At 54.9% G+C, this 22,516-nt stretch overlaps 1 protein-coding gene across 1 annotated transcript in view; it reads right to left on the bottom strand.

Annotated features, from left to right (window-relative positions):
• The window catches only part of SHANK3 (SH3 and multiple ankyrin repeat domains 3), a 178,581-nt gene that overhangs the window by 118,466 nt on the left and 37,599 nt on the right, over nt 1–22,516 (bottom strand). Inside the window, exons 2-9 of the mRNA XM_039333377.1 lie at nt 17,799–18,002; nt 16,522–16,593; nt 7,220–7,328; nt 6,050–6,201; nt 4,150–4,317; nt 3,073–3,189; nt 2,339–2,416; nt 20–86 (exon numbers count right to left, since the gene is read on the bottom strand). Coding sequence (XP_039189311.1) covers nt 20–86; nt 2,339–2,416; nt 3,073–3,189; nt 4,150–4,317; nt 6,050–6,201; nt 7,220–7,328; nt 16,522–16,593; nt 17,799–18,002 — 967 coding nt within the window. The remainder of the gene's footprint in view (nt 1–19; nt 87–2,338; nt 2,417–3,072; nt 3,190–4,149; nt 4,318–6,049; nt 6,202–7,219; nt 7,329–16,521; nt 16,594–17,798; nt 18,003–22,516) is intronic.

Genomic DNA, 22,516 nt, shown 5'->3' with positions numbered 1-22,516 from the left:
AAAGGTCACACACACTTACCAACGTCGGACTCTTTGTGGGTTTTGATGATTTCTGCCAGTTCAAAGTTCCCCGCAATAATGGCCACCTGCAAGCAAAGAGGCCAGAGTGAGCCGGATGGCTGCTGACCGCAAAGAGTTCTTTGAGTGCCACTCTGCCTCACGACAGCCCTGCAAAGTAGGCCCTTTGCTTCCACTTCATACAGGGACACAGGAATGGGCGCGCTCCATTCAAGCTGCCAAGCCCGGAGATGTTTGTTTGCAGCTGGATCGGAGCCCAGGAAGAGCTGGGCATGGCCAGTTGTGTTCTTAACCCCTTGGGGCCCCCAGAAACCTTTGGAAGACCTGGGGGAGATGCCTCCAAAAGGGGGAGACCCCCTGGGGTCAGGAGAAAAGGGCCAGGGACCCTCATTCAGCTTCCCTTGCCAAGCAGGACTCGGCCCACGTTCCCTCCCTTGTGCTTTCATTCAGAGGGAAAGGAGCAGCACCGCCCCCCCCCCTCAGGCTGGTGGGAATCTGATGGCCCACTTTGGACTGGGGTCCAGAAGAGGCAGAATCGGGCAGTGGTCGCCCACCCTGCCAGCAAGTGAAAAGCTGCGCAACTGAGTTGCGGCAGTTGTGATGCCCTCTGCCACTGATGCCCTTCTCCTAGAGGGATCAGCTCCACCCCAGTCATTGACCAGCCAGAGGCAGCTGATGATGGAGAAGGCTGGCAGGCAGTGTGGGAGAGAGAGAGACTGGCCAGCCAGGCGGAGGAGTCAAACGGGGAATCAGTCTGGCATCGCTACATGGGCACAAGAGGGTGAAGTCTGACCCCCTTTGAATGCTGTTGAACACTAAGTAATCTGGCCCAGGTGCAAACTGGCAAGATTCCTGCAAAACAGGCACGGAGCCCTAAACTAGCTAGCTGAACGCTTTCTGTGTGGACCTGGGTGTTCGCGCCTGACAGGTGGTTTGATCAGAGCAGGAGGTGAGAAGGGGCAGCGGGGAGGCTGACCTGCCCCACCCCCCACTTTGCTTCTCTTCTCCAGCTCCCAGCCAGGGGGAGGGGGTCAGGGCTGCCTGGGGTGCTCTGCCTGCTGTGACCCCCTCCCCAGGCCCCAGAGCTCCAGTGACTCCACCTTTCTTTTGAGGACCCTCGGGCAGGGGAAAGAGGGCTCCGGCAGCGGTCTGATCACCCCCCCCACACACACACACACCAGGCCTGGCACTGGAACCGATGCAAGGTGCTGCTTTCTGACTTGAAGTATGTAATGGATTCAGACGGGTGTGAAATGGAAAATCACAAAGCGCCCGTCTCACGTTGGCCAAGACGGAGGAATGCAGGGGAGGGGGGGATTCATGCCAGTCTCAGGGCTTCGAGGGGACAGGATGAAGCCCCCGACAGGACTCGAAGCTGCTGGAGAGGCCCGGCCCGGCCTGGGCTTGGCCAGGAGGAGCCCCGGTCCCTTCTCTGGGGCAAGTCTTGCTCCGTGGTTTGAGGCCCTAGCCGAGTCCTGCTTTAACGGCAGAATAACAGAGTTGGAAGAGGAGGTCTAGCCCAGCCCTCCTGCTCAAGCAGGAGACCCCATGCCATTCCAGACAGGTGGCTGTCCAGTCTCTGCTTAAAAACCTCCAGTGATGGAGCATCCACCGCTTCTGGAGGCAGGTAGTTCCACTGGTTAATTGTTCTAACTGTCAGGAAGTTTCTCCTTAGTTCCAGGTTGCTTCTCTCCTTGATCAGTTTCCATCCGTTGCTTCTTGCCTTGCCTTCAGGGGCTTTGGGGAATAGCCTGACTGCCTCTTCTTTGGGGCAGCCCCTCAGATACTGAAATACTGCTCTCATGTTCCCCCTTTTCTCTAGACGAGACAAACCCAATTCCGACCACCATTCTTTGTATGTTTCAGCCTCCAGCCCTTTAATCATCTCTCTTGCTCTTCTCTGCACTCTTTCTAGAATCTCAGTATCTTTTTTATAACATGGTTAGCAAAACTGGATGCCGTATTCCACGTGTGGTCTCACCAAGGTCTTATAAAGTAGTATTAACCCTCCACGTGATCTTTATTCTATCCCTCTCTCAATGCAGCCTAGGGCTGCGTTGGCCTTTCTGCCAACTGGAGCAGGCTGCTGGCCGTGAGGCCCTGGATCGGCTGAGGGGTAAGACAGGAGGACACAGGCCTTCCAGGGAGGGCTGCCTTCCTAAAGGGGTGGGGGGGTGGGTGGGAGGGAGCAGCCCCTGCGAAGCCTCGGCAGGAGAGTGCTGGAGGTCCCCCGTGCCCCTGGGGAGACCCTCCTGGCACCCCTCCCTACGAGAGAGGGGGAAGCAGGGGGTCCCTCTTCTGGAGCCCGCCGTGCCCCTACCTGAAATGCGGTCTGGCTGTTGTAGTTCCGGATCTCCTTGCTTGCTCCCCGGAAGAGCAGAACCCGCGCGCAGCTCTCCTGGCAGAGAAAAAAGGAGGGCAGCGTCAGCTCTCCTTCTGACTGAGCAGAGGTGGGCACTCCTGGCCTCCTTAAGCCAATGGGGGTGCTGGAGGGGGACACAGGGCTGCCTTCCATGGCTGCCCCCTGCGTTGCCGGGAGAAGGAGTGAGGTTTGGGACCAGGGACGCCAGCAGGACGGGGCAGGGTCCCTGCAGGGCCAGCTCCTCCCTTGTCTCTTGCCTTCCCCCCCCTCCACGTCCCCCCTTGGCCCAGAAGATGGTGTGGGCCTCCTGGTCCAAACTCCTGGATTCGGACGAGGGAGCCAACCCAGGCCAGCCCTGAGCCACGTTCGGTTACCCCTTGCGAGAGGACCCTGGGATGCCCTCTGTACCCTTCCAGGGCTGGAGACACGAAAGGCCACCACTGGCCCTGCAGGAACGGGGTGGGAATGTGACCCCCCCATCTCCATTGGACCCCCCCCTCCCTTCACAAAGTCCACCTGTCTTGGAGCGTTATTGGAAAGTAAATGGAACTTAGTATTAATTAGTTCAGGAAGAAGAAGCGGGAAAGCAAAGGATGGACAACGGACCATCAGCGGGATGCCAAGAATCCCTGCCAGAGGAGGAGGGTGTGTGTGTGTGTGTGTGTTGGTGTGTCTGGGGGGGGGGGACTCACCTGGTTGTAGAGGGCGCAGACGTGCAGGGCAGTGTTTCCCGAGGCGTTCTGGGCCTTCATGTCGGCCCCGTAGAACAGGAGGTGCTCCAGGTGCTGAACGTGTCCGTAGCGGCAGGCCTGCTCGGGAGCAAGGAAGGCAGGACTCGCATTCAGAGCCCATTTCAAGGCCCGTCACCCTCTGTGCCACAGCTCCCACTCTGAAGACCATGGATTTCAAATCCCATGGTGCCCACCCTCCCCCTGGGCTCCCTTCCCTCTCCAGCCCTTCCCCCGGTTCTGAATTGTTTCTCTCTGGGGTCAGCGAGATTTCCCATTTGATCGATTTATTAAATTTAGAGGCTGCCCATCTCACTCATGAGGCAGCTCTGGACAAGCCCTGCCCAGTAACGCCAGCAGACGGGCAGTCCTCGCCTTACGACCACAGCTGAGCCCAAAATTTCTGTTGCTAAGCAAGACAGTTGTTAAGTGAGTCTTGCCCCCATTTTACGACCTTTCTGGCCACAGTTTTTAAGCAAATCGCTGAAGTTCTTAAGTGAGTCAGACAGTTGTTAAGTGAGTCCAGCCTGCTCTGTGACTTTGCTTGTTGGAAGGTTACAAAAGGGGGGGGGGTCACACCTCCCCTGGACGCTGCAACGGTCGTAAGTATGGATCAGTTGCTAAGTGTCTGAATTTGGATCACGTGGCTGTGGGGAGGCTGCAACGGTCGTAAGTGTGAAAAAGTCATAGGTCGCTTTTCTCAGAGCCCTTGTGCACGGTCACTAAACGAGGACTACCTGTAAGTTGAGTTCTACCTATAGAATTTGGAGGTAGGAGAACAGGGGGGGGGATTGAATGCCAAAATTGCTTTAAAGACTCCCCCACTCCAGGTGCTGCAGGGTCTCTGCCCACAATGGGGTGGGGTGGGGTGTAGGACAGGCAAAAGGATCTCCCAGTTGCCCCCTTTCTGTGCCAGGGTGGGGAGGCATATCTGCCCCACAGCAAAGGGGCTGGGGGCGCTTCCACCGGGGCCTGGCCCTTCCCTCCAGCTGAGCCCCTGCACCCACTGCCGGCACCTGTGGGCCCTGCCACTCCGCTCACCTGGTGGATCTCCTGCCAGCCGTTCTCATCGATGCAGCCCACCTTGGCGTAGTCGTGCAGGAGCAGCTCGCAGCAGTAGGGGTCCCCCCCCACCATGACGCTGTGGTACAGGGGGGTCAGGCCCCGGCTGTCCTTGTAGTCCGTGGAGGCACCCAGGTCTAGCAGCGTCTGCGCAAAGACAGGCACGGGCGGGGGGGCATCAGGAGGTGCCCGGCATCTTGGCCCAGCAAGGTGGGCTGCCCGAGGCCACGAAGGAGACGCCTGTATTATGTGGCAGGTGGCACACATGGTCTGCCCTCTGAAGGTGGGCCTGCTGCCCGGGGGGCCCACAGCGCACCAGACCCTCAGCCTTCCCGGGAAGACTTCTCCCTCCGTGCCCAGCACACGTTGGCCTTCAACTCAAACAAACGCATGCTTTGCTTTGCTTTGCTTTATTGAATTAAATGAATTTAATCATGTATTATCATTACGTCATGAACATTATATTAATAATACGTTATGAATATTAATCATTCATTATTGTTAAATAAGTAATTGATCATAATTAGATAAATGTATGTATGGGTTTGTATTTAATTATTTCTTTATTGCGTACATTTATTAAATTAATTTGCCACCCATCTCCGATCGAAACTCCGCCTTTGTGCCCATACACCGTTTGCGACCAGGTGGGGCGGGCTAAAAAGACGCAAGAGGTACTGTCTGAAACAGGGGCGTCCACTCTGGGCCGGTCACTGGGACCGGCGCGTTTGTCTTCCGACCTTCCGTACTCGTGCTGGTGCCCCCACCCTCAGAGACCTTCGCTCTATTTCTCTCACAGCCAACAGACTCCCCCAGAGAGGGCCCCCCAAGGATGGGGGCCCCAGAACTGGGAAGACAACAGCGCTGGTCCTGGTGACCGGCCCAGAGTGGATCCGGCAGTTTTACACCCCACAAGAGCTTCTTCTTTGGGTTCCTGGGCACTCTCTGAGTTTGGTTCTTTTCTTGCAGACGTTTCATGACCCAGCTAGGGAACATCCTCAGGGGAGTGGGAGATTGCACTCTGTACATATGCAGGGGCTGTGTTGGTGGGAGTGTTCTTGGTGTTCCTGTGATTAGGTGGTTGTTTATTGTGTGATGGTTTGTCTGGTATTTATCCTGGTGTTAATCTCTGTTTATCTGGGTGTTGATTGCTGGCAAGGAGGTACTGGGGTCTTTTAGCTTTTTGATTGACCTCCCTCTCTTCTAGCCCTGACGATGTTACCTAGTTGGGTCCTGAAACGTCTGCAAGAAAACCACCCGGCTCAGAGAGCGTCAGAGACCCCACAATCCTCCTTCTCCTTCTCCTCCTCCTCCTCCCCCACCACCACCCCCACCATCACTAGCACCACAAACCCCTCCCTCCTAGCCCTGACAATGTTCTCTAATTGGATCCTGAAACATTGACAGGTAAACCACCAAGCTCAGAGAGCACCAAGGATCCCACAATCATCCTCCTCCTCCTCCTCCTCCTCCTCCTCCTCCTCCTCCTCCTCCTCCTCCTCCACCACCACCACCACCACCACCACTAGCACCACAAACCCCTCCCTCCTAGCCCTGACGATGTTCTCTAATTGGATCCTGAAACGTTGACGGGAAAACCACGCAGCTCAGAGAGCACCAAAGACCCTGCAGAGCTACAAATATTCTCTCCTCTCAGCGTCTTCCTGGGAAAGCAACTCGGAAGTCGGCAACGAGGCTACTGGACTCCCTCGGAGGTTTTACCGCCTTGGTGCTGCCTGGCTTTCCTTTGCCAGCCTTGCGCCTCCCACAATCCCAGCCCTGTCCAAGGAGGGTCTGGCAGGGACCCTGGCAGGGCCAGCTGTCCAGGCTGAGTGGAGCGACCAGAGCACCTTCGGTGCCCCGGCCGAGAGAGACTCACCCGCAGGGCAGTGTGGTTCCGACATCGGACAGCCTTGTGCAGGGCCGTCATCCCTTCCCGGGTGCGGAAGTCCAAGTGGGCACCGCCATTCTTCAAGGCTTTGATCATCTCGGCACAGAACTCCAGCTGGGCACTCATGGTCAGCGGGCATTCTGGGAAGGGGGAGCAGAGACAGTCTTTGGAGGGTCTCTTCAGCCTCCCCGTCACCATCTCCCCTCAGCTCCACCTGGGCCGCTCTGCTGTGGATCGACCGCTGCCTCCCTTGTGCTGATCCCCCCCACTGGACCCCCCAGGCATCACGAGAAGACGGGTCAGGGCTGGGCCCAACCTCATAGCCTATAAATAAAGTATTCAATTTAATTCAGTTCAATTTATAGCCAGCAGCAGGGATAGGATACCGGATATAAAAGACGCCCTGTGTGAACGTGGAGAAGGACACACCACCTCACAGGTGCTGCGGCGCATACAAAAGCCTTCAACGCACATGGAGGAAGACCTCACGCTGGCAGGACAAAATGCTGCTGACGTGGCCCGATCTTGGGTGGATGCCATTTAGTTTTAACCCTCTTTATTTGCACATTTTTTTGATATATTTTTGATATGCCTTTTTTATGCCTGTTTTAGTTACTCGGTACTGAATGTGAGGCGGCTGTGTGTGCTTCTGGCACAAATAAAGAAATAAAAGCAGGGCGGATGGCTAGGTGGTGACCGGGTAGGAAGAAGGTTGCAAATGGAGAGAACTGTGTGTGTGTGTGTGTGTGTGTGTGTGTGTGTGTGTGTGTAGCTGCTGCCCTACAGACAAAACTTCCCAGACTTTATCCTTACTCAGTGGTGGATGAAAAGCCAGCCTCCCTGGCTGGGTTCACACAACATGCTAGACCAAACTCCTTAACCCCATTTACACTTGCCTGGCTCCTTGCAGGAACAAAAGTGGGTGCAATATCCCAACTGCTCTAAAGCAAGCAAAAGATCGAACTATACAAACGTCCTAGAGCAGACTCCAGAAGACACGGATTCGAAACAGGTTAAAGCCAGAGGATCCCTCCTTGGCCTGTGAAGGTCCCCTTAAGCTCCAGGCTTTCTCAACCACGGCAACTTGAATATAGGTGGACTTCAACTCCCAGAATTCCCCAGCCGGCTGTGGCAACCTGGCGCCTATCCAAATCTCACCTCCTGTGTCCGGGTCGTGAAAGTTGGGATCCAGTCCTTTCTCCAGCAACCTGCTGACCTTCTCCACATTCAGGGTCTGCACATAGTCCATAAATTTCTTCAGATTCGCCTGCAGTCACAAAACCCAGGAAGAAAGCAGGCCAGTTAGAAGCTCTCCCTGGCCGCCAGGCTGCAGGCGGGGGTCCGGAGGCCCCCTCCTCCCACTGAAGGAGAGCTGAGGGTTGCTTGTACCAATCCCCCCATTCACACCCGACCTCTCATCCATTCGATCTGGCACCGGGGAGTGTTCCAGCACACAAAACTTTTTCCACATCTTTTTTACGTTGTGGTGACCAACGCTGGGTGCAGCATTCCCATTTCCTTAGCAGGGCCTTATAAAGTGGGGTTAACACTTCCCGTGATCTCAACTTTAAGCAGTCTGGATCTCGACTCCCAGACCACCCCAGCCAGCCTGCTCCCTAAACCAAGATTCTGGCCCCGTGTGACATTAGACCTCAGCCTCGGATGACCAGCAAATAACGCGACGGATTGTTATTGCAAGAATGGCTGGGCCTAATCCAGAACCAGGAACAGCCCAACCAAGAAGGCCGCTGTGCAAAAGCCCCCCCTCCTTCTACAAGGCAGCTCCAGATGTGCTGGAAGGGAGTTGTGCATTCCATTCTCCTGAAGCCACCCCGACTCGGTGGACAAACTTTCCTACTGCATTTAGCTTTGGCCCCTTTAACCTTAGCAGACACGTGCACCGATGCCCCAGAAACACCACCCTGCTTTGCAAAACCTGCCCCTTCCACGAGGACCGATTCTGTTTCCTTGTATGACCTGAAACCCATCACTAATCTGGGGCAGGACAAGGTCCCAGAGAGGGCCCAATCCACACTGCCTCCACACGGGACCCAGGTGAGGAGCGAGAGCTTCAGGCACCCCAGGCTTCCTCTGAAGGTCCAGGCTCTGCTTCCCACCTGGCCCAGCTGCCTCCCCAGCCTTGTGGACCATCCTCTCTCTCTCTCTCTCTCTCTCTCTCTCTCTCTGTGTGTGTGTCTCTCTCTCCCTCCCTCCCTCCCTCTCATCTATAAATTCATTAACGGGCGGGGAAAGGCCGGTGCCCTGGAGATGTTTATTTTCAGATTAAGTCAGGTTCCACCCAGCCTGGTTTCCTTTTGGATCCCTTGCAGATCAGGACTGTACCAGGCTCCGTGAGGGCATCTGAGCTGTGGGGCTCCTTCAGCTCTGGCACCTTCTGCCGTCAGCTGCCCCACTTTGGTGCCTCCCCTCCCCTTCACCGGCAGGAGACGGGCCTTTGCAGAGATGCCGGAGACAGGAAGATGTTCGAGGGAGAGGCAGCTGGATGAACAGGCTGATGTTGCTGCTGCTCGAACGAATCCCTGGCTCAGAGGCAGGAAGACTGGCGAGAGGGAGGCAGTGAGATCCCCCTCTTCTCTAGCGGCATCTCTGCTCTCTCCTGAACCAGGGAAGGGGCTCTTTCCAGAGAACCATCGTCCACCGCCCGAGCACCCTCCAATCCATCGCCTTCTGCTGCTCAACAGGTGCAGTCCAGGCAAGGCCGATTCAGGGTCCTGCCAGGGGCCTCCCTCCACTCCAGGGGGCTCCCGAGAGCTGTCCGAGGTCCTGAAAAGCCCATCAGCTCTGGGCCTTTGGCAGTCCCCTGTCCCCCCCCCCCCAGATGCCAGCCCATTAAGCAAAGTGGTTTGGCTTCCGCTCAACCCCGGGCCCAGCCACGGATCGGGGGAGTTCCTTCTGGCCCACCGCTCCCCTTTCAAAAGCGGATAAAAATAGAGCAGCGCATCCCTTTCAATTAACTGGCCTTCTGCAATTACAGAAATGAAACGAGGGCATGTGCCAAGCCACAGAAGCTGACAGAGCCAACACGGAGTAGCTCAGTGCTCCTTGGCTGATATAAGATGGATGGGGGGGGGGCAGCCTGAGCTGGAATCCCTGCTGGGGAAGGAGGCTGTTCCTGCTCTCTTTGCCCTAGGTTAGAGTCAGGGTCAAGCCCCCTGCAGACATTGCCTGCCTGGCCAAGCAGAGGAAAATCTGATCTTCTGGAGAGGGCCACCCTGGGCACCCAAGGACATCACCCCCCAAGTACAGAGGACTCCAGACCTTCTGCTGAGGGTCTAGCCCAGGGGTAGGCAACCTTGGCTCTTTTATGACTGGTGGACTCCAACTCCCAGAATTCCTGAGCCAGCCATGCTGAGGGGAAAGGGAGAGTTTCCAAGCTGAGCCAGGCTGGCTCAGGAATTCTGGGAGTTGAAGTCCACCAGTCACAAAAGAGCCAAGGTTGCCTACCCCTGGTCTAGACCCTGTGAGGCTTTCCAATCCAGGCGAGAGGAAGGCTGCATCCCAAGTTGGACCCAGCCACGAAAGCCCTTTCCCAGAGAAGGAGGGCAGCGGGGCCAAGTCCCTACCCACCCGATCGAAAGCCAGGGGGAGGAGCGATGGATCCTATTGTCCATCAGGCTCAAGGCTGAAGGGCTGCAGCCTTCTGAAGGGGGCTCCAGACTGGGAAAGCTACAGATGTATCAGCTGCACAGGTGAGAGGGGGGATGGTGCTCCAGATGTGAGAGGGCAGGAGACCGTCCTCCTGTGGCTCTTCCATGAGCAAGAGAGCCTCTCACTAGTGGAGCACCCAGGTCCAGCTGTCCAGCTCCTGCTGGCCCTCATCCCCTCTGGGTTTCTCTCCGGACCTTGGAGAAAGAAGGACGAGCAGGTCAGCTGCCCTCTGGGGGGGAGGGGGAGGAAGGGGTGCTCTGCTATTACGACTCTCCTGGGCCAGCGAAGGCTGGGGAGAGGCTGACCCCCATCTTTATGCCACTCAGTGGAGATTTTCCCCTAAGCCTGCGTGGAATCAACTGAGGAGCCTGTAACGTTTCTCCTGGCTGGGTGGGGACCCTGATATTTTTGGAAACGTGAAGACCGAGAGGGTGATGGAACGAGAGCCCCGGAGCAGAGCCCACCCCTCCTCCTCTTTGCCAGGTGCCCAGGAGATCCGCCTCTTCTTACAAGGAAGTAAAGATCAAGCCCAGGGGACGGATGGACAGGCTGCCCGTTTCCAAAATCCCCACTGCTCCGAGAACATCCACACCCCCAAAAAGGCTTCACAAAGGCTAGGCCTTGTTTTTAGCGGAAGGCATGTCGGTTATTCTTAGTGTTGGATTCAGGCTGCGCAACATTCCCTTCTGCTCGCCTCCTGTTCGTTGTGCACTTTGCTACTTTGGGGACCGGCTGAAAAGGCAGCCTCCATAGAAACCGCTCTCAGCCTCTCTTCCTTCTACATCCTTCAGGCAGCAGGTTGCCAAGGAACTCAACCTCCGCCTCCTGTTGTAATTGGCTGCACACTTGAATTCTACAACAGGGCTACAAGTGTGATCAAACACAGAGAAAATAAGGCAGAGAGAGCAACTAGTCCCAGCCCTCAGTCCTCCTAACTCACCTCTTGGCAGATCGGAGGGAGGGAGGGAGGGAAGGAGGAAGGGAGGGAGGAACTGGGAAGGGGGAACAAGGAAGAAGCTGGGCGTGAGAGGAAGGAAGGGAGGGAGGGAGGGAGGGAGGGAGGGAGGGAGGAAGGAAGGAAAGAAATGGGAAGGGGGAACAGGGAAGGAGTGGTCATGAGAGGAAGGAAGGAAGGAAGGAAGGAAGGAAGGAAGGAAGGAAGGGAAGGAAGGAAGGAAGGAAGGAAGGAAGGAAGGAAGGAAGGAAGGAAGGAAGGAAGGAAGGAAGGAAGGAAGGAAGGAAGGTTGGTTGATGCCATGTAGCCCAGAAGGGAGGGAGTGTATTCCAGCGAAATAAGAATAAGTAAAAATCTCAGTTCAGATAGTTACTGTGAGCGAAGAGGGTGAAGACAGCTCCTTCTTAATAGTTCCAGAATCTATGCTTCAGTTTGGCAAGATTCTGCCTTTAGGAGTGGAACAATAAAGGAGTCTGCTTGGGAGAACCACTACCTGCTTTGGGATATTCCAGCCCTGCCACTTGGAGGCCTCATTCTTTCTTCCTAGCAACAAACTGTGGGCACAACAGATACACTTAATTAATGCTGCATCCCACTTTCGTGTGAGAACCCCACAATGTCAATGTGAGGATATCAGATTGCATGAATCATACCTGAGGGCCCCCAGCAAAGGGCCGAGGATCAGGCTGACCTGCAGGTATTTTGTTTTCCTAAGTGACCAGGAGGAGGCAAGTGTCCCTGTCTACAGCCAGGGAAAAAGGAGAACCCAGGAAACTACAGGTAGTCCTCAAGTTACGACCACAATTAATGGCTTGGGCCAATCACCTTAAGGGCTGAGCATCCAAGAGTCAGCTTGTTTGGGAGACGGGCAACATTGAAACTGACTGACTGACTGACTGAATGAATCTGTGTGCATGAGCCAGACAGCCATGCTGGTGAAGAAGGTGGGTATATGTGTGTGTATGTGGGGGGGTGGTGGTGGCTAGAAGTGATCCCTTAGCTGCCCTCCACTGCCCTCCAACTGCCACAAAGGCAGGGAGGCCCAGCCAACTTCAGCTCAAATGGGAAGGAGCGGAGAAGCTCCCTTTTGGAAAGAAAGGAACGGAGGACAGAGTGAAGGGAAGAAGAGAGGGTCCGGGAGGGGAGGGGGGGCTGAGGTCTCCCCTTCACACGACACCGACACCGAAAGCAATTAACGACTGCCAGCTGCCACTCGCTGGCTGGCTCGCTGGCTCCATGCCAGCCCAAATGAAGCCTTGGAAGAAAGCTGCCCCCCCCCCGCCAGGTGCCAAGGGGGCCTGGAGTCCCCGAGCCAAGCGGGAGCTCGGGAGGGGCCGTCTTGGACTTCTGCCAAAGCCGGCCAGGAGGATCGATAGCCAGCGAGGGGGGGCGTCCCATCGATCCCCAGCCACCCACGGCCACTGGATCGATGTCCTGACGCACAAAGGCTGCCCTGTCCAAGGCGAGGAGGGCGGGCAAAGGGTCTCTGGACTGCAGGGGCCAGTCTCTTGATCTGCTGCCCGTCACAGCAGGGGCCTTGCTGGCTGGGAACTAGGGGCACTGTAGTCCCACCCATCTCCAGGAGCCGATTTCTGCTGAATGCCATTGGATCTGAGGCCTCAGAAACACAGGCAGGTTGTGCCTCCTGCAGCAAACTGGTTCCTCGGTCTGGCTTCACACAACAGGCTCAGCCCGCAACCTGCTTTGGGAAACACCACTTTTTTATCTGCACAAAGTGTCTCGCATCGAAAGCAGGGAGCCCCACTGCGTGCGACATTCGTGTGTCCTGCCAAGATGGTACCTGGACTCCCACCTCAGGCTGAGATGCAGAACCCTAAACCCCACTCCTGCAAACCACCAACAAAGAGCACTTACAGGGAGTCCTCATTCCATGACTGCCTCATTTAGTGACCGTTCACTACAACGATGAAAAAGTAACTCTGCGACCAAGCTTCGCGTTTATGACCTTCGCAGGTCTGCAGAGCAAAGGAAAACTGAAGGACGCCCAGCTGCAGGTTCACTTAGCAACCACATTGCTTAATAACCAAGTTGTGGTCGCTAACGGAGGACAACCCATAATACAGACTGCAAAGCGCAGCCCTTTCTCCCAGATGGGACCCTCACTCTGGGACCCCCAGACAGCATGGGAATTATAGTTGTGCTCCTTATCTGGGGAGCAGAAATCCCATCAGGAGAGCCGGACTGGGGCGGGGAGGGGAAGGCGCCAGGCTAGTAAGGGAGGACCATTCAGCAGAAATGCAAGTTTTAGGCCTGCCTTGTCAGAAAGCCAGCTGGACGGTCTTGGGCCAGCCCGTCTCGCTCAGCCCTGGGAAGAAGGCAATGGGAAACCCCTCCTGGGAGAGGCCCAAAAAAGCTGCAGGGGACTCAGGAATGGTTTGAAGGCAGATGCGTGCTCTCTCTCTCTCTCTTTCTCTTTCTCTTTCTCTCTCTCTTTCTCTCTCTGTCTGTCTCTCTGTCTCTCTGTCTCTTTCTGTCTCTGTCTCTCTCTCTTTCTCTCTCTCTCTCTCTTTCTGTCTTTCTGTCTCTCTCTTTCTCTTTCTGTCTCTCTCTCTCTCTTTCTCTTTCTCTTTCTGTCTCTCTCTTTCTCTTTGTCTCTCTCTCTCTCTCTCTCTTTCTCTTTCTGTCTCTGTCTCTTTTTCTCTCTCTTTCTGTTCTCTGTTCTCTGTCTCTCTCTTTCTCTGTCTCTTTCTCTCTCTCTCTCTGTCTCTCTCTCTCTCTCTCTCACACACACACACACACACACACACACCTTTAGCAGGAGGATTGCTGTGGAAATACATTGAGGACTGCAGGATGAGGAGGGCAAAAAGGCCAGGATGGCCCTCAGCCTCCCTCCCTCCCTCCCCCCCCCCGCATGGGCACATTGAGAGGGCCCCCAAGTCCCCTCCCCCACCCTGGGCTCCTTCTGAGGGCTGAGCAGAAATGGCCCCAGGGCCTCCCCAGCAGCCGCTCAGCCCTCCCCCCACAAGCCCTGCCCACGGTGCTCCCAGCAGCTGGGACTGCTCAGCCCTGGCTGGGCTCTCTGGGGTCCAAGTCAGCCCCAGCTTCCCTCACCCCCCCCCCCGTGTGCCCCACAAAAGGAAGAGTAGGGAGGGGGCAGGGTCAGGATCGGAGCCCCCCCCCGTGGGGGGAGGGGGGGAGAGGAAGGGGTACCTTGCTTCTGGTGCTGGACCACTCGCTCCTCAGCCTGTGTTGCATTCTTCCCAGATGGGCCCCCATCTTCCTGCCCTTCCCCTTCGCCCTCCCTCCAACTCCCTCTCCCCCCAGGCTTCAGAAAGGGCGTGCGACTCACAACTCGGACAGACACACACTCGTGATGTCACACACATGCACAGGCATTGACACATTCCATAACTTGAGCCTGTCCAAGCAAAACAGCAGCCTGGGGGACAAATCCCACCAGAGCCAACTCGGCCAGCCTCCTCCTCCTCCTCCTCCTCCTCCTCCTCCTCCTCCGGCAGGGGGGGGGACAGCCCTCCCCTCCCTTCCTGCCTGTCACTCCCCCCTCTGCCCTTTGTCTGCATGCTGCCTGCCCCCACTCAGCTCAGGAGTGATTTGGGGTGGGGGCCCTCTGGGGACCCCAAGCGAGCAGGATCAGTGGGGATTGGCTGCAGCATCCTTCCCTCCTGGCTCCAATCAATCAATCAATCAATCAATCAATCAATCAAAGAATAGAGCTGGAAGGGACCTTGGAGGTCTTCTAGTCCAACCCCCTGCTCAGGAAGGAGACCCCATGCCATTTCAGACAAATGACTGTCCAGTCTCTTCTTCAAAACCTCCAGTGATGGAGCTCCCACAACTTCTGGTGGCCAGCTGTTCCAGTGGTTAATTGTCCTTACTGTTAGGAAGTTTCTCCTTAATTCCAGGTTGCTTCTCTCCTTGATGAGTTTCCATCCATTCTTTCTTGTCCTGCCTTCTGGGGCTTTGGAGAATAATTTGACCCCCTTAAACCCTGGAATGCTGCTACCGTGTCCCCCCCCCCAGGCCTTCTTTTCTCCAGACTGGCCATACCTGGTTCCTGCAGCCGTTCTTCTTCCTATGGTTTAGTCTCAGGCCTTTGATCATGCTAGCTGCTTTGCCCTCTTTCCAAAGTCTGCCTGGGCCACAGAGGGAGGGTGGTCGGTGTCTGGCATGCTTTTGCCGCTTTGGGGGGGGGGGTCCCTTCGTATTAGAAGCTCCTGCTGCCCCACTTCTGCCCCACTCAAGACCCCAAAGAAGCCACCAGCAAGGTGGGGCTCCTCATGTGCACAAGGCAAGAAGCAGCAACGGCAGCTGCCGAGCCGATATTATCCTTTGATGGCCTTATTTTCTTTCCTTTCCCACGTTCAACAGGAATTCAGGCTAGCACATCTGAGCCCCTCCACAAACCCAAAATGCTTGCTTGGCCCAGGGAGTTTAGCCTTGCCTAACCCCTTCCAGTGGGCTGTTCCAGGAAGGAAAAGGAAGGTGTAGGGCAGATGAAGGAGCCCATGAAGGTCTCTCCTCGGACAGATGACCGGTGCTGCACGGAGGGCCTGGCCTGGTCGAGTTGGCAGGATCTCCCTCTAACCGAGTGGTTCTCAACCTGTGGGTCGGGACCCCATTTGGGGTCAAACGGGGGTCGTCAAACAACGCAGTCCGCCATTTTTTCCCCCCTTTTCCTTAGCTGTGCTCCTCCCTTTTATTCTATTGGCTTTTGAAAGCCAAGAGAAGAGACTCTCTTGAATAGAGTCTAATTCTATTGGCTTTCCAAAGCCAGTAGGAATTGTCCAGGCTGTCTCTGCTGAGCCCGCCAAAAGTCCCATTCTGCAAACGGGGCTGCACCAGTTGAGTAGTCCTCGACTTACGACCGGTTGGGGGTCGCGGCATTAAAAAGGTTGAGAACCACTGAGAGTCTAACCAGATGGAGGAGCCTTTTTGTGACCGGTGCCAGCAAAGGGAAATAAAAGCCCGACTCTGCCGGGTGGCACCAGCCTGAGGAGGTGTTGCCCACCTGGATCTTCCAAGGGGGGGCATTTTGAAAAGGGACAGATGGGCTGCCAGTTCCCCCTGCGGGGCTGGAGGCTCCACCTGGTCCACCGGGCCCTCCAGGGAGATTATTGAACCCCCCCCCCCAGGCTGGCCTGGCATCTGCCACCTTGGCATCTCTCCGCAGCACCACTTCCAGCTTGGGTGGAGAGTGCCCTGTCCTGCCTCACAAGGAAGGAGGGCGACGGGGTGACAGCCACAGCCACAACTCCTGTCCCTCCAGCCCTGGAGGCCAGATGAAGCCAAGTGGGCTGAGCCGCTTCGGCCGAAGAGGGAAGACGGAGCCCCTTCCGCCTGGCTTTACTGAGACAAGCAGCTCATATAGCAGCGGGCAGGACAATTGACCGGTGGAACGGCTTGCCACCAGAGGTTGTGGGTGCTCCAACGCTGGAAAAGTTTGGGCAGCCATTTCTCTGGAATGGTGTGGGGTTTCCTGCTTGAGCAGGGGGTGGACTAGAAGACCTCCAAGGCCCTTTTGAACCCTACTAGTCTGCGTTCTATGTTGTAACACGAGGTCTACGCAAGCTAGATGGGGCCAGACAGAAGTACAGAAGATCTGGGTGTCCCTCAAGTCTTGCCTGATCCCGGATTTCACCTCTCTTTTGCCCCTGGAAACGGGGCTCCCTTCGGTGGGTCTGGCTGCCTTGAGGGAGAGAAGACCCCTGGAGGAGCCTGCCATGCTCAGCCCAGCCCAGCCCAGCCGGCCTCCGACAGTGGGGTGAGGCTCAGGGCTTGCAGCCGCTTCTAGAGCTCGACCTGTGCCATGCAGCCAGAAGACCCCCCCCCGCCCCCCAGGGCCACGGCTTACCTTCGTGTGCAGCTTGGCGAACTGCTTGTCATCCAGCAGCGGCTGGGAATAGACGCGCCTCTTGTATCGGAACTGGAGTGGGAGGCAAAGAGAGGAAGGAGCGTCAGCCAACAGCCCCAGCGTCGGTCAAACGTCTGTGGATTTATTTATTTATTTATTTATGAGACTTATATACCGCTTTAAGTGCGAGCACTCTCTAAGCGGTGTACACCAGTAAGCAATGTATATATATATTTACATTGCCCCCCACAATCTGGGTCCTCATTTTACCTACCCTGGAAGGATGGAAGGCTGAGTCAACCTTGAGCCGGTGAGATTGGACCCCGGGAGTCCGGTGGAGCTCTCTGGCCCCAAGGCGGCCATCCAGGAAGAGATTTGGGCTGCTGGTCAGTGGAAAGTTTGCTGACCCGCTGGTTCAATCCATCCCACCCTTCCGGGCCTGCTGCAGACATGGCCTGCAGCTCTCCCCCCCCCCCCCCCGCCACTGGCTCCCCCGCTAAATGCCAGTAGATCCCCCTCCCAAGGCCAAGGGGAGGTCAGGCCACGCCAGCACCTGCTGGCTTAAAGCTTCTGCAGCTGCTGAAACACAGCAAATCCAAAGGCTGCTCTTTAAGGACATCCCACTCCAAGCGTTGGTCCCCCTTGGCCAGGGGTGGGCAACTAGGGCCCCTTTAGGACCTGTGGACTTCAACTCCCAGAATTCCTGAGCCAACAAGGAGAATCTTTGTAGCTCGGGGTTGAACTGTGGGGTCCCTGGTGCTCTCTGAGCTGGGTGGTTTCCTTGCAGATGTTTCATGACCCAACTGGGTAACGGCATCATCAGCGTTAGCGAACACTAGTCCTGACGATGCTATCTAGTTTGTTAATGAAGTGTCTACAAAAAGCAACCAAGCTCAGAGAGTACCAAGGACCTCATAATCTCCCTCCCCCCTCCTCCCCCCTCCTCCCCCTCCTCTCCTCCCCCTCCCCTTCTAGCACTGATGATGTTACCACCCAGCTCAGAGCACAGCAAGGACACTTTGGCCCCACCTTTGCTTGAAGAACCTCTGACTTTGCCCTGCATGTTAGGCTGAACTGGGGTCCCCCTCTGGCTTCCCAGCAACGGACCTGTCAGACTTCCCCCCTCCCTGCCAGCAGACCCCGCTTTCCAGCGTCATCCCCCCAACCACCAGGGAGTCGCTGCCTGCCGGGTCCTGGGGCAGGTGGGGGCAGGCAGAGGTTGCGAAGTGGGGCGCGCCCCCCTCCCACGAACCAGGCCGAGGCCTGCCGGCCACTACCTCCAGGTAAGGGACGGGGGTCTCCGGGTTCAGGGGGTACTCCCGCAGCAGCCGCTCTTCGTGCAGGAACTTCCCTGCCCGGCCGTTGAAGGCCGGCTGGAAGAGGCCATAGTTGAGGACGTCCTTCAGGCTGTGGTTCAGGGTGCAAAGGATGCGCTGCTTGGAGGTCCAGATGGGGACATCGGGGTTCAGCCGCAGACACTTCTGTGGAGGGGGGCGAGAGGCAAAGGGGGGAGAGCGTCAGAAGCTGCCCAGGCAGGGGGGGGGGCGCAGGAGCGAGACGCCCAGAGCCCCAGGAGGCTGTTTAAACCTCGGGTCATCCATTGACTCGGCGGATGGCCGTCCGTCCACGGATTTCCAATATCCATTAACATTTCACCGGCATTAAAGAAGCCACAATAAAACATGAATGTTCAAAAGATCTACATTCAGATGCAGGCAGCCCTCGACTTACCACTGAAAAAAGGGACCAGTGACTGTTTTTCACACTTACAACCATTGCGACGTCCCTTGGGTCCTACGATCAAAATTCAGACGCTTGGCAACTGACTCATATTTAGGACGGTCGCTGTGTCCCTGGGCTGACGCAAACCCCTTTTGCGACCTTTCAACAAGCAAAGTCAAGGGGGGAACTGGTTTCACTTAACAACCGTGTTACTCACTTAACAACGGCAGCGATTCACTTAACAACTGAGGCAAGAAATGTCTTAAAATGGGGCAAAACTCACTTAACAAATGTCTCACTTAGCAACGGAGAGAAGGGCCCCCCAAAATGTGAAAAATACATAAATAAAATGGTGCTTGCTGCATCGTCACGTGATCTCCATTTGCAACCATCCCAATAGGCAAAAGTCAGTGGGGTAAGCCGGATTCGCTTAACGGCTGCGTGATTCACTTAACAACCATGGCCCAAAAATATGTCTTAAAATACGACACAACTAACGACCGCCTTGCTTAGCAACGGAAAATCAGGTCCCGATTGGCGTTGTAAAGCGAAGACTATCCGCTCGGCACACAAACATTGGGGGGTTTATCAAAGGCTACAACTTGGCCGAGCGTCCTGACAACAAATGGGTTTCGCTGCCTGTCTCGGAGGGGTGCGTAGTTGTGTTGTTATTTGGGGGGGGGGCTGGGGGTGCACTTCCAGGAGCCAGTCAGTTCGTTTGGGGAGGACGAGTCTCTCTCTCTCTCTCTGCCCTCCTCTCTCCAGAAGGCAGAGATCGGAAATGGGGAGATCAGAAAGGCCTCAATTGACAGCCGAAGCTTCCCTGGAGCCAGAGGGACTTGGCAACCGCTATCCACACCTTGGCGCCAAGCCCTCTGGATTGCTACGGTGTGCTTCATGTGGGGCTGCCCCTGGAGTATGTCCTGACATTTCCTGGCAGCGAGAACAATTAATTAGTGGAACGGCTTCCCTGCAGGAGTTGTGGGTGCTCCAACACTGGAGATTTTTAAAAAAGGGACTGGACAACTTGGGAACTGTAAGACTTGTGGACTTCAATTCCCAGAATTCTGGGAGTTGAAGTCCACAAGTCTTAAAATTCCAAGGTTGGACACTGCTGGTGTTATAGGGTCTCCTGTTTGAGCAGAGGGTTGGGCTAGAGGACCTCCATGGTCCCTTCCAACTCTGTTTATTCTGCTCCCTTATTCTGGCTCAAGGATCCTGTGGGATCCTCCATCTTATGGAGGATTTGCTCTGGCTGGCGATTGCTAAGGGGATGCAATTCCATGTGTTGGCATTGACCTTTAAATCCCCCCCCCAAATGAAGAGCCCCCTCCTCTTTACCCCTTCCCTGAGAAATGGTTCCTCTGCCTGTGCCAGGCGAGGGCTGAAATAGGGGCCTTCTTTCTGATATTTATGCCCAGCAAGAAAATTATGCCTCTCCTGAAGCTTGGTTGCTGCTTTATCAAAGAAACTGACACACACACACACACACACACACACACACACACACACACACAGAGAGAGAGTGAGAGAGAGAGAGAGAGAGATGAGAAAGAGAGAGACAGACTGAGAAAGTGAGAGAGAGAAAGAGAGAGAGATGAGAGAGAAATGAGAAAGAGACAAAAAGAGAGACAGAAAGAGAAGAGAGGGAGAGAGAGAGAAGGAGAGAGAGAAGGAGAGAGAGAGACAGAGAGAGAGATGAGAAAGAGAGAGATGGAGAGAGAGAGGGAGAGAGATCTATAGATTGAAAGCTTGGAGCAGCAAGAGAGAGCACGCAAACCCTGAATTCAAGATGAAAATGAATAATGCAGAGGCTTGTGAGCTGAGCACACCCATTGCCTCTATACAAAAAAAGGAAAAGGGGGGGGGGGTTGACATGGAAAAAAAATGTAGGGAAACACCCTAAAATAATCTGCCACCCTTCTTGATCAGTCGTGCCATTTTTATACCCTACTTTTCATCAGTATCTGGAAGTCCAACTATCAATATTCCAAATGTGATCTTACCAAAGCATAAGAAAGTGATTATACCACTTTATAATGTCTTATTAAGGCCACACTTGGAATATGGCATCCAGTTTTGTTAGCCACAATATAAAAAAGATGCTGATACTCTGGAAAGTATGCAGAGAAGAGCAACAAAGCTGATTAGGAAGCTGGAGGCTAAAACCATATAAAGAATGGTTGCAAGAATTGGGTATGTCCAGTCTAACGAAGAAGGACTAGGGGAGACATGAGAGCAGTCTTCCAAAATCTGAGGGGTCTTCCGCAAAGAAGAGGGGGTCAACTTATTCTCCAAAGCCCCTGAAGGCAGGACAAGAAAGAACGGATGGAAACTAACCAAGGAGAGAAGCAACCTGGAACTAAGGAGACACTTCCTAACAGTGGGAACAATCAAGCAGTGGAACGGCTTTTCCCTCCAGGCATCGTGGGGAGCGGGGGGGGGGGCAGAGTCCTGATCCCATATGACTAGGGCATCCAGCTCTGGCGATGCATTTTTAAACAGGCTCACATCCAAGCAAGCAGAGGGCCACAATGTCTTCCAATGCAGCTCCCCTTAATATATATATTCTGCATACCAGTTGAATAAATAAGGGGAGAGGAAGCAGCCTCACCTCATCCATAAACATACCTCAACGTACCCAAACATGTCAGAGCTATTCGGGTTACTCTGCATTGTGTGAAAAAAATATTTCCGTTCCCACCCAGCTTTACTTAGTGCCATCTGGGCAGGAAGGTGAGACGTAAACTGCAATCATAACCAGAAGAACGTGGGCTGTCCGAGGGCACCAGCTGCATCCACGCCACCGTAAAAGCCCCTGTTGACCGAAGGCTGATTCAGAGCAGAGGCTGCCGGCCCCTGAGTAAACACGACTCAGGGCTGGCCGTATGCGAGGCTGGCATGCCGCTGGGAGCGAGCCCACGTCCTGACATTTTGATATATGTTCTGACATTTCACTGAATGGGCACGGAGAGACTCTCAGAGGCCTTTGTGCTAGCAATCCAGTGAAAATCAAGTGGAATAACTATGAAAAATGGGGGCCTTGTTTGTCACAAGACCGGCTCTCAACCAACGCTCGGACTTACATCTTTCCCTCAGCTCTAAAATGAACACAACAGAATGACAGAATCAGAAGGGACCTTGGAGGTCTTCTAGTCCAGCCTCCTGCTCAAGCAGGAGATCCTAGGCCAGGGGGCCCCCAACCCCCCAGTCTGTGGACTGGTACCGAGGCACTGCATGCCAGCAACTGGTCCACACAAACAAGCAAAGCCCCATCCACGGGATGCAGGCAACACACAAAACCACACACCCTCCAGAAAAACCTCTCTCCACGGAACCGGTCCCTGGTGCCCGAAGTGTTGGGGACCTCTGCCCTAGGCCACTCCAGACAGATGGCTGTCCAGCCTTGTCTTAAAAGCTTCCTCATCATGAAAAGGTCTCAGTTATTGTTAGAAGGCCTACTGAGTACGTGAGACACCAAACTGGTCTACAAGAAAGACCAAATGAAGAAGACATGAGACACGGGAAGACAAAGTATTACATGGCCAATACATTAAAAAAAATAGCCAGGAAAGCAGACCTGGCAATGGCTAAGAGGAGGAAAGCTGAAGAAATACAAAGCCAGAACTGAGAAGACAGCAGCAGGCAGTGAGTGCCGCCTCTGCAAAGAAGCTGAAGAAACAGGAGACCACCCGGTAAGCTGTTGCAAGAAGATCGCCTGGGCTGACTACAAGCAGAGGCCTGACAAAGTAACAACAATGATGCATTGGAAGAGCCGCAAGAATTACCATTTGCCTGCAAGCAAGAACTGATGGGACCGTAAAAGAGAGAAAATTGTAGGCAAGCACCTGACACTTAACAACACCAGACTTAACAACTGTTGCTAAGAAAGACAAAAAATTTTAGACAGTGGATGTGGATGGAAGAATAGAAAGAAGACAACAAAATACAAAGCCCTATAAACAGAACGATTGTGGCAAAAGGAAGCAAAGTTAGTACCAAGACCCACAAAACACTGGAACACCATTTGAACACCATTCGGCATTGACAAAAGCACCATCAGTCAATTGCAAAAGGCAGTTTTACTCGGAGGGGCTTACATCCTGTGATGACACCAGTGGCCCCATAAAACATCCTGACCTGCCTATCCCGGGTCCTTAGGAAGGACTCAACAGGTGGGCAAAAATCCAAATCCAGTCTAAACATCTGGCTGGCTGGGTAACTAACCCTAATACTACTTTAGGAGATTGGGAAGGCCATCTTCAGATCTGAC

Source organism: Crotalus tigris, unplaced genomic scaffold (assembly GCF_016545835.1).
Source record: "Crotalus tigris isolate CLP2741 ecotype Arizona unplaced genomic scaffold, ASM1654583v1 scf7180000024475.591531, whole genome shotgun sequence".
Lineage (NCBI taxonomy): Eukaryota > Metazoa > Chordata > Lepidosauria > Squamata > Viperidae > Crotalus > Crotalus tigris.
This window is presented reverse-complemented; position numbering and strand designations above follow the sequence as displayed.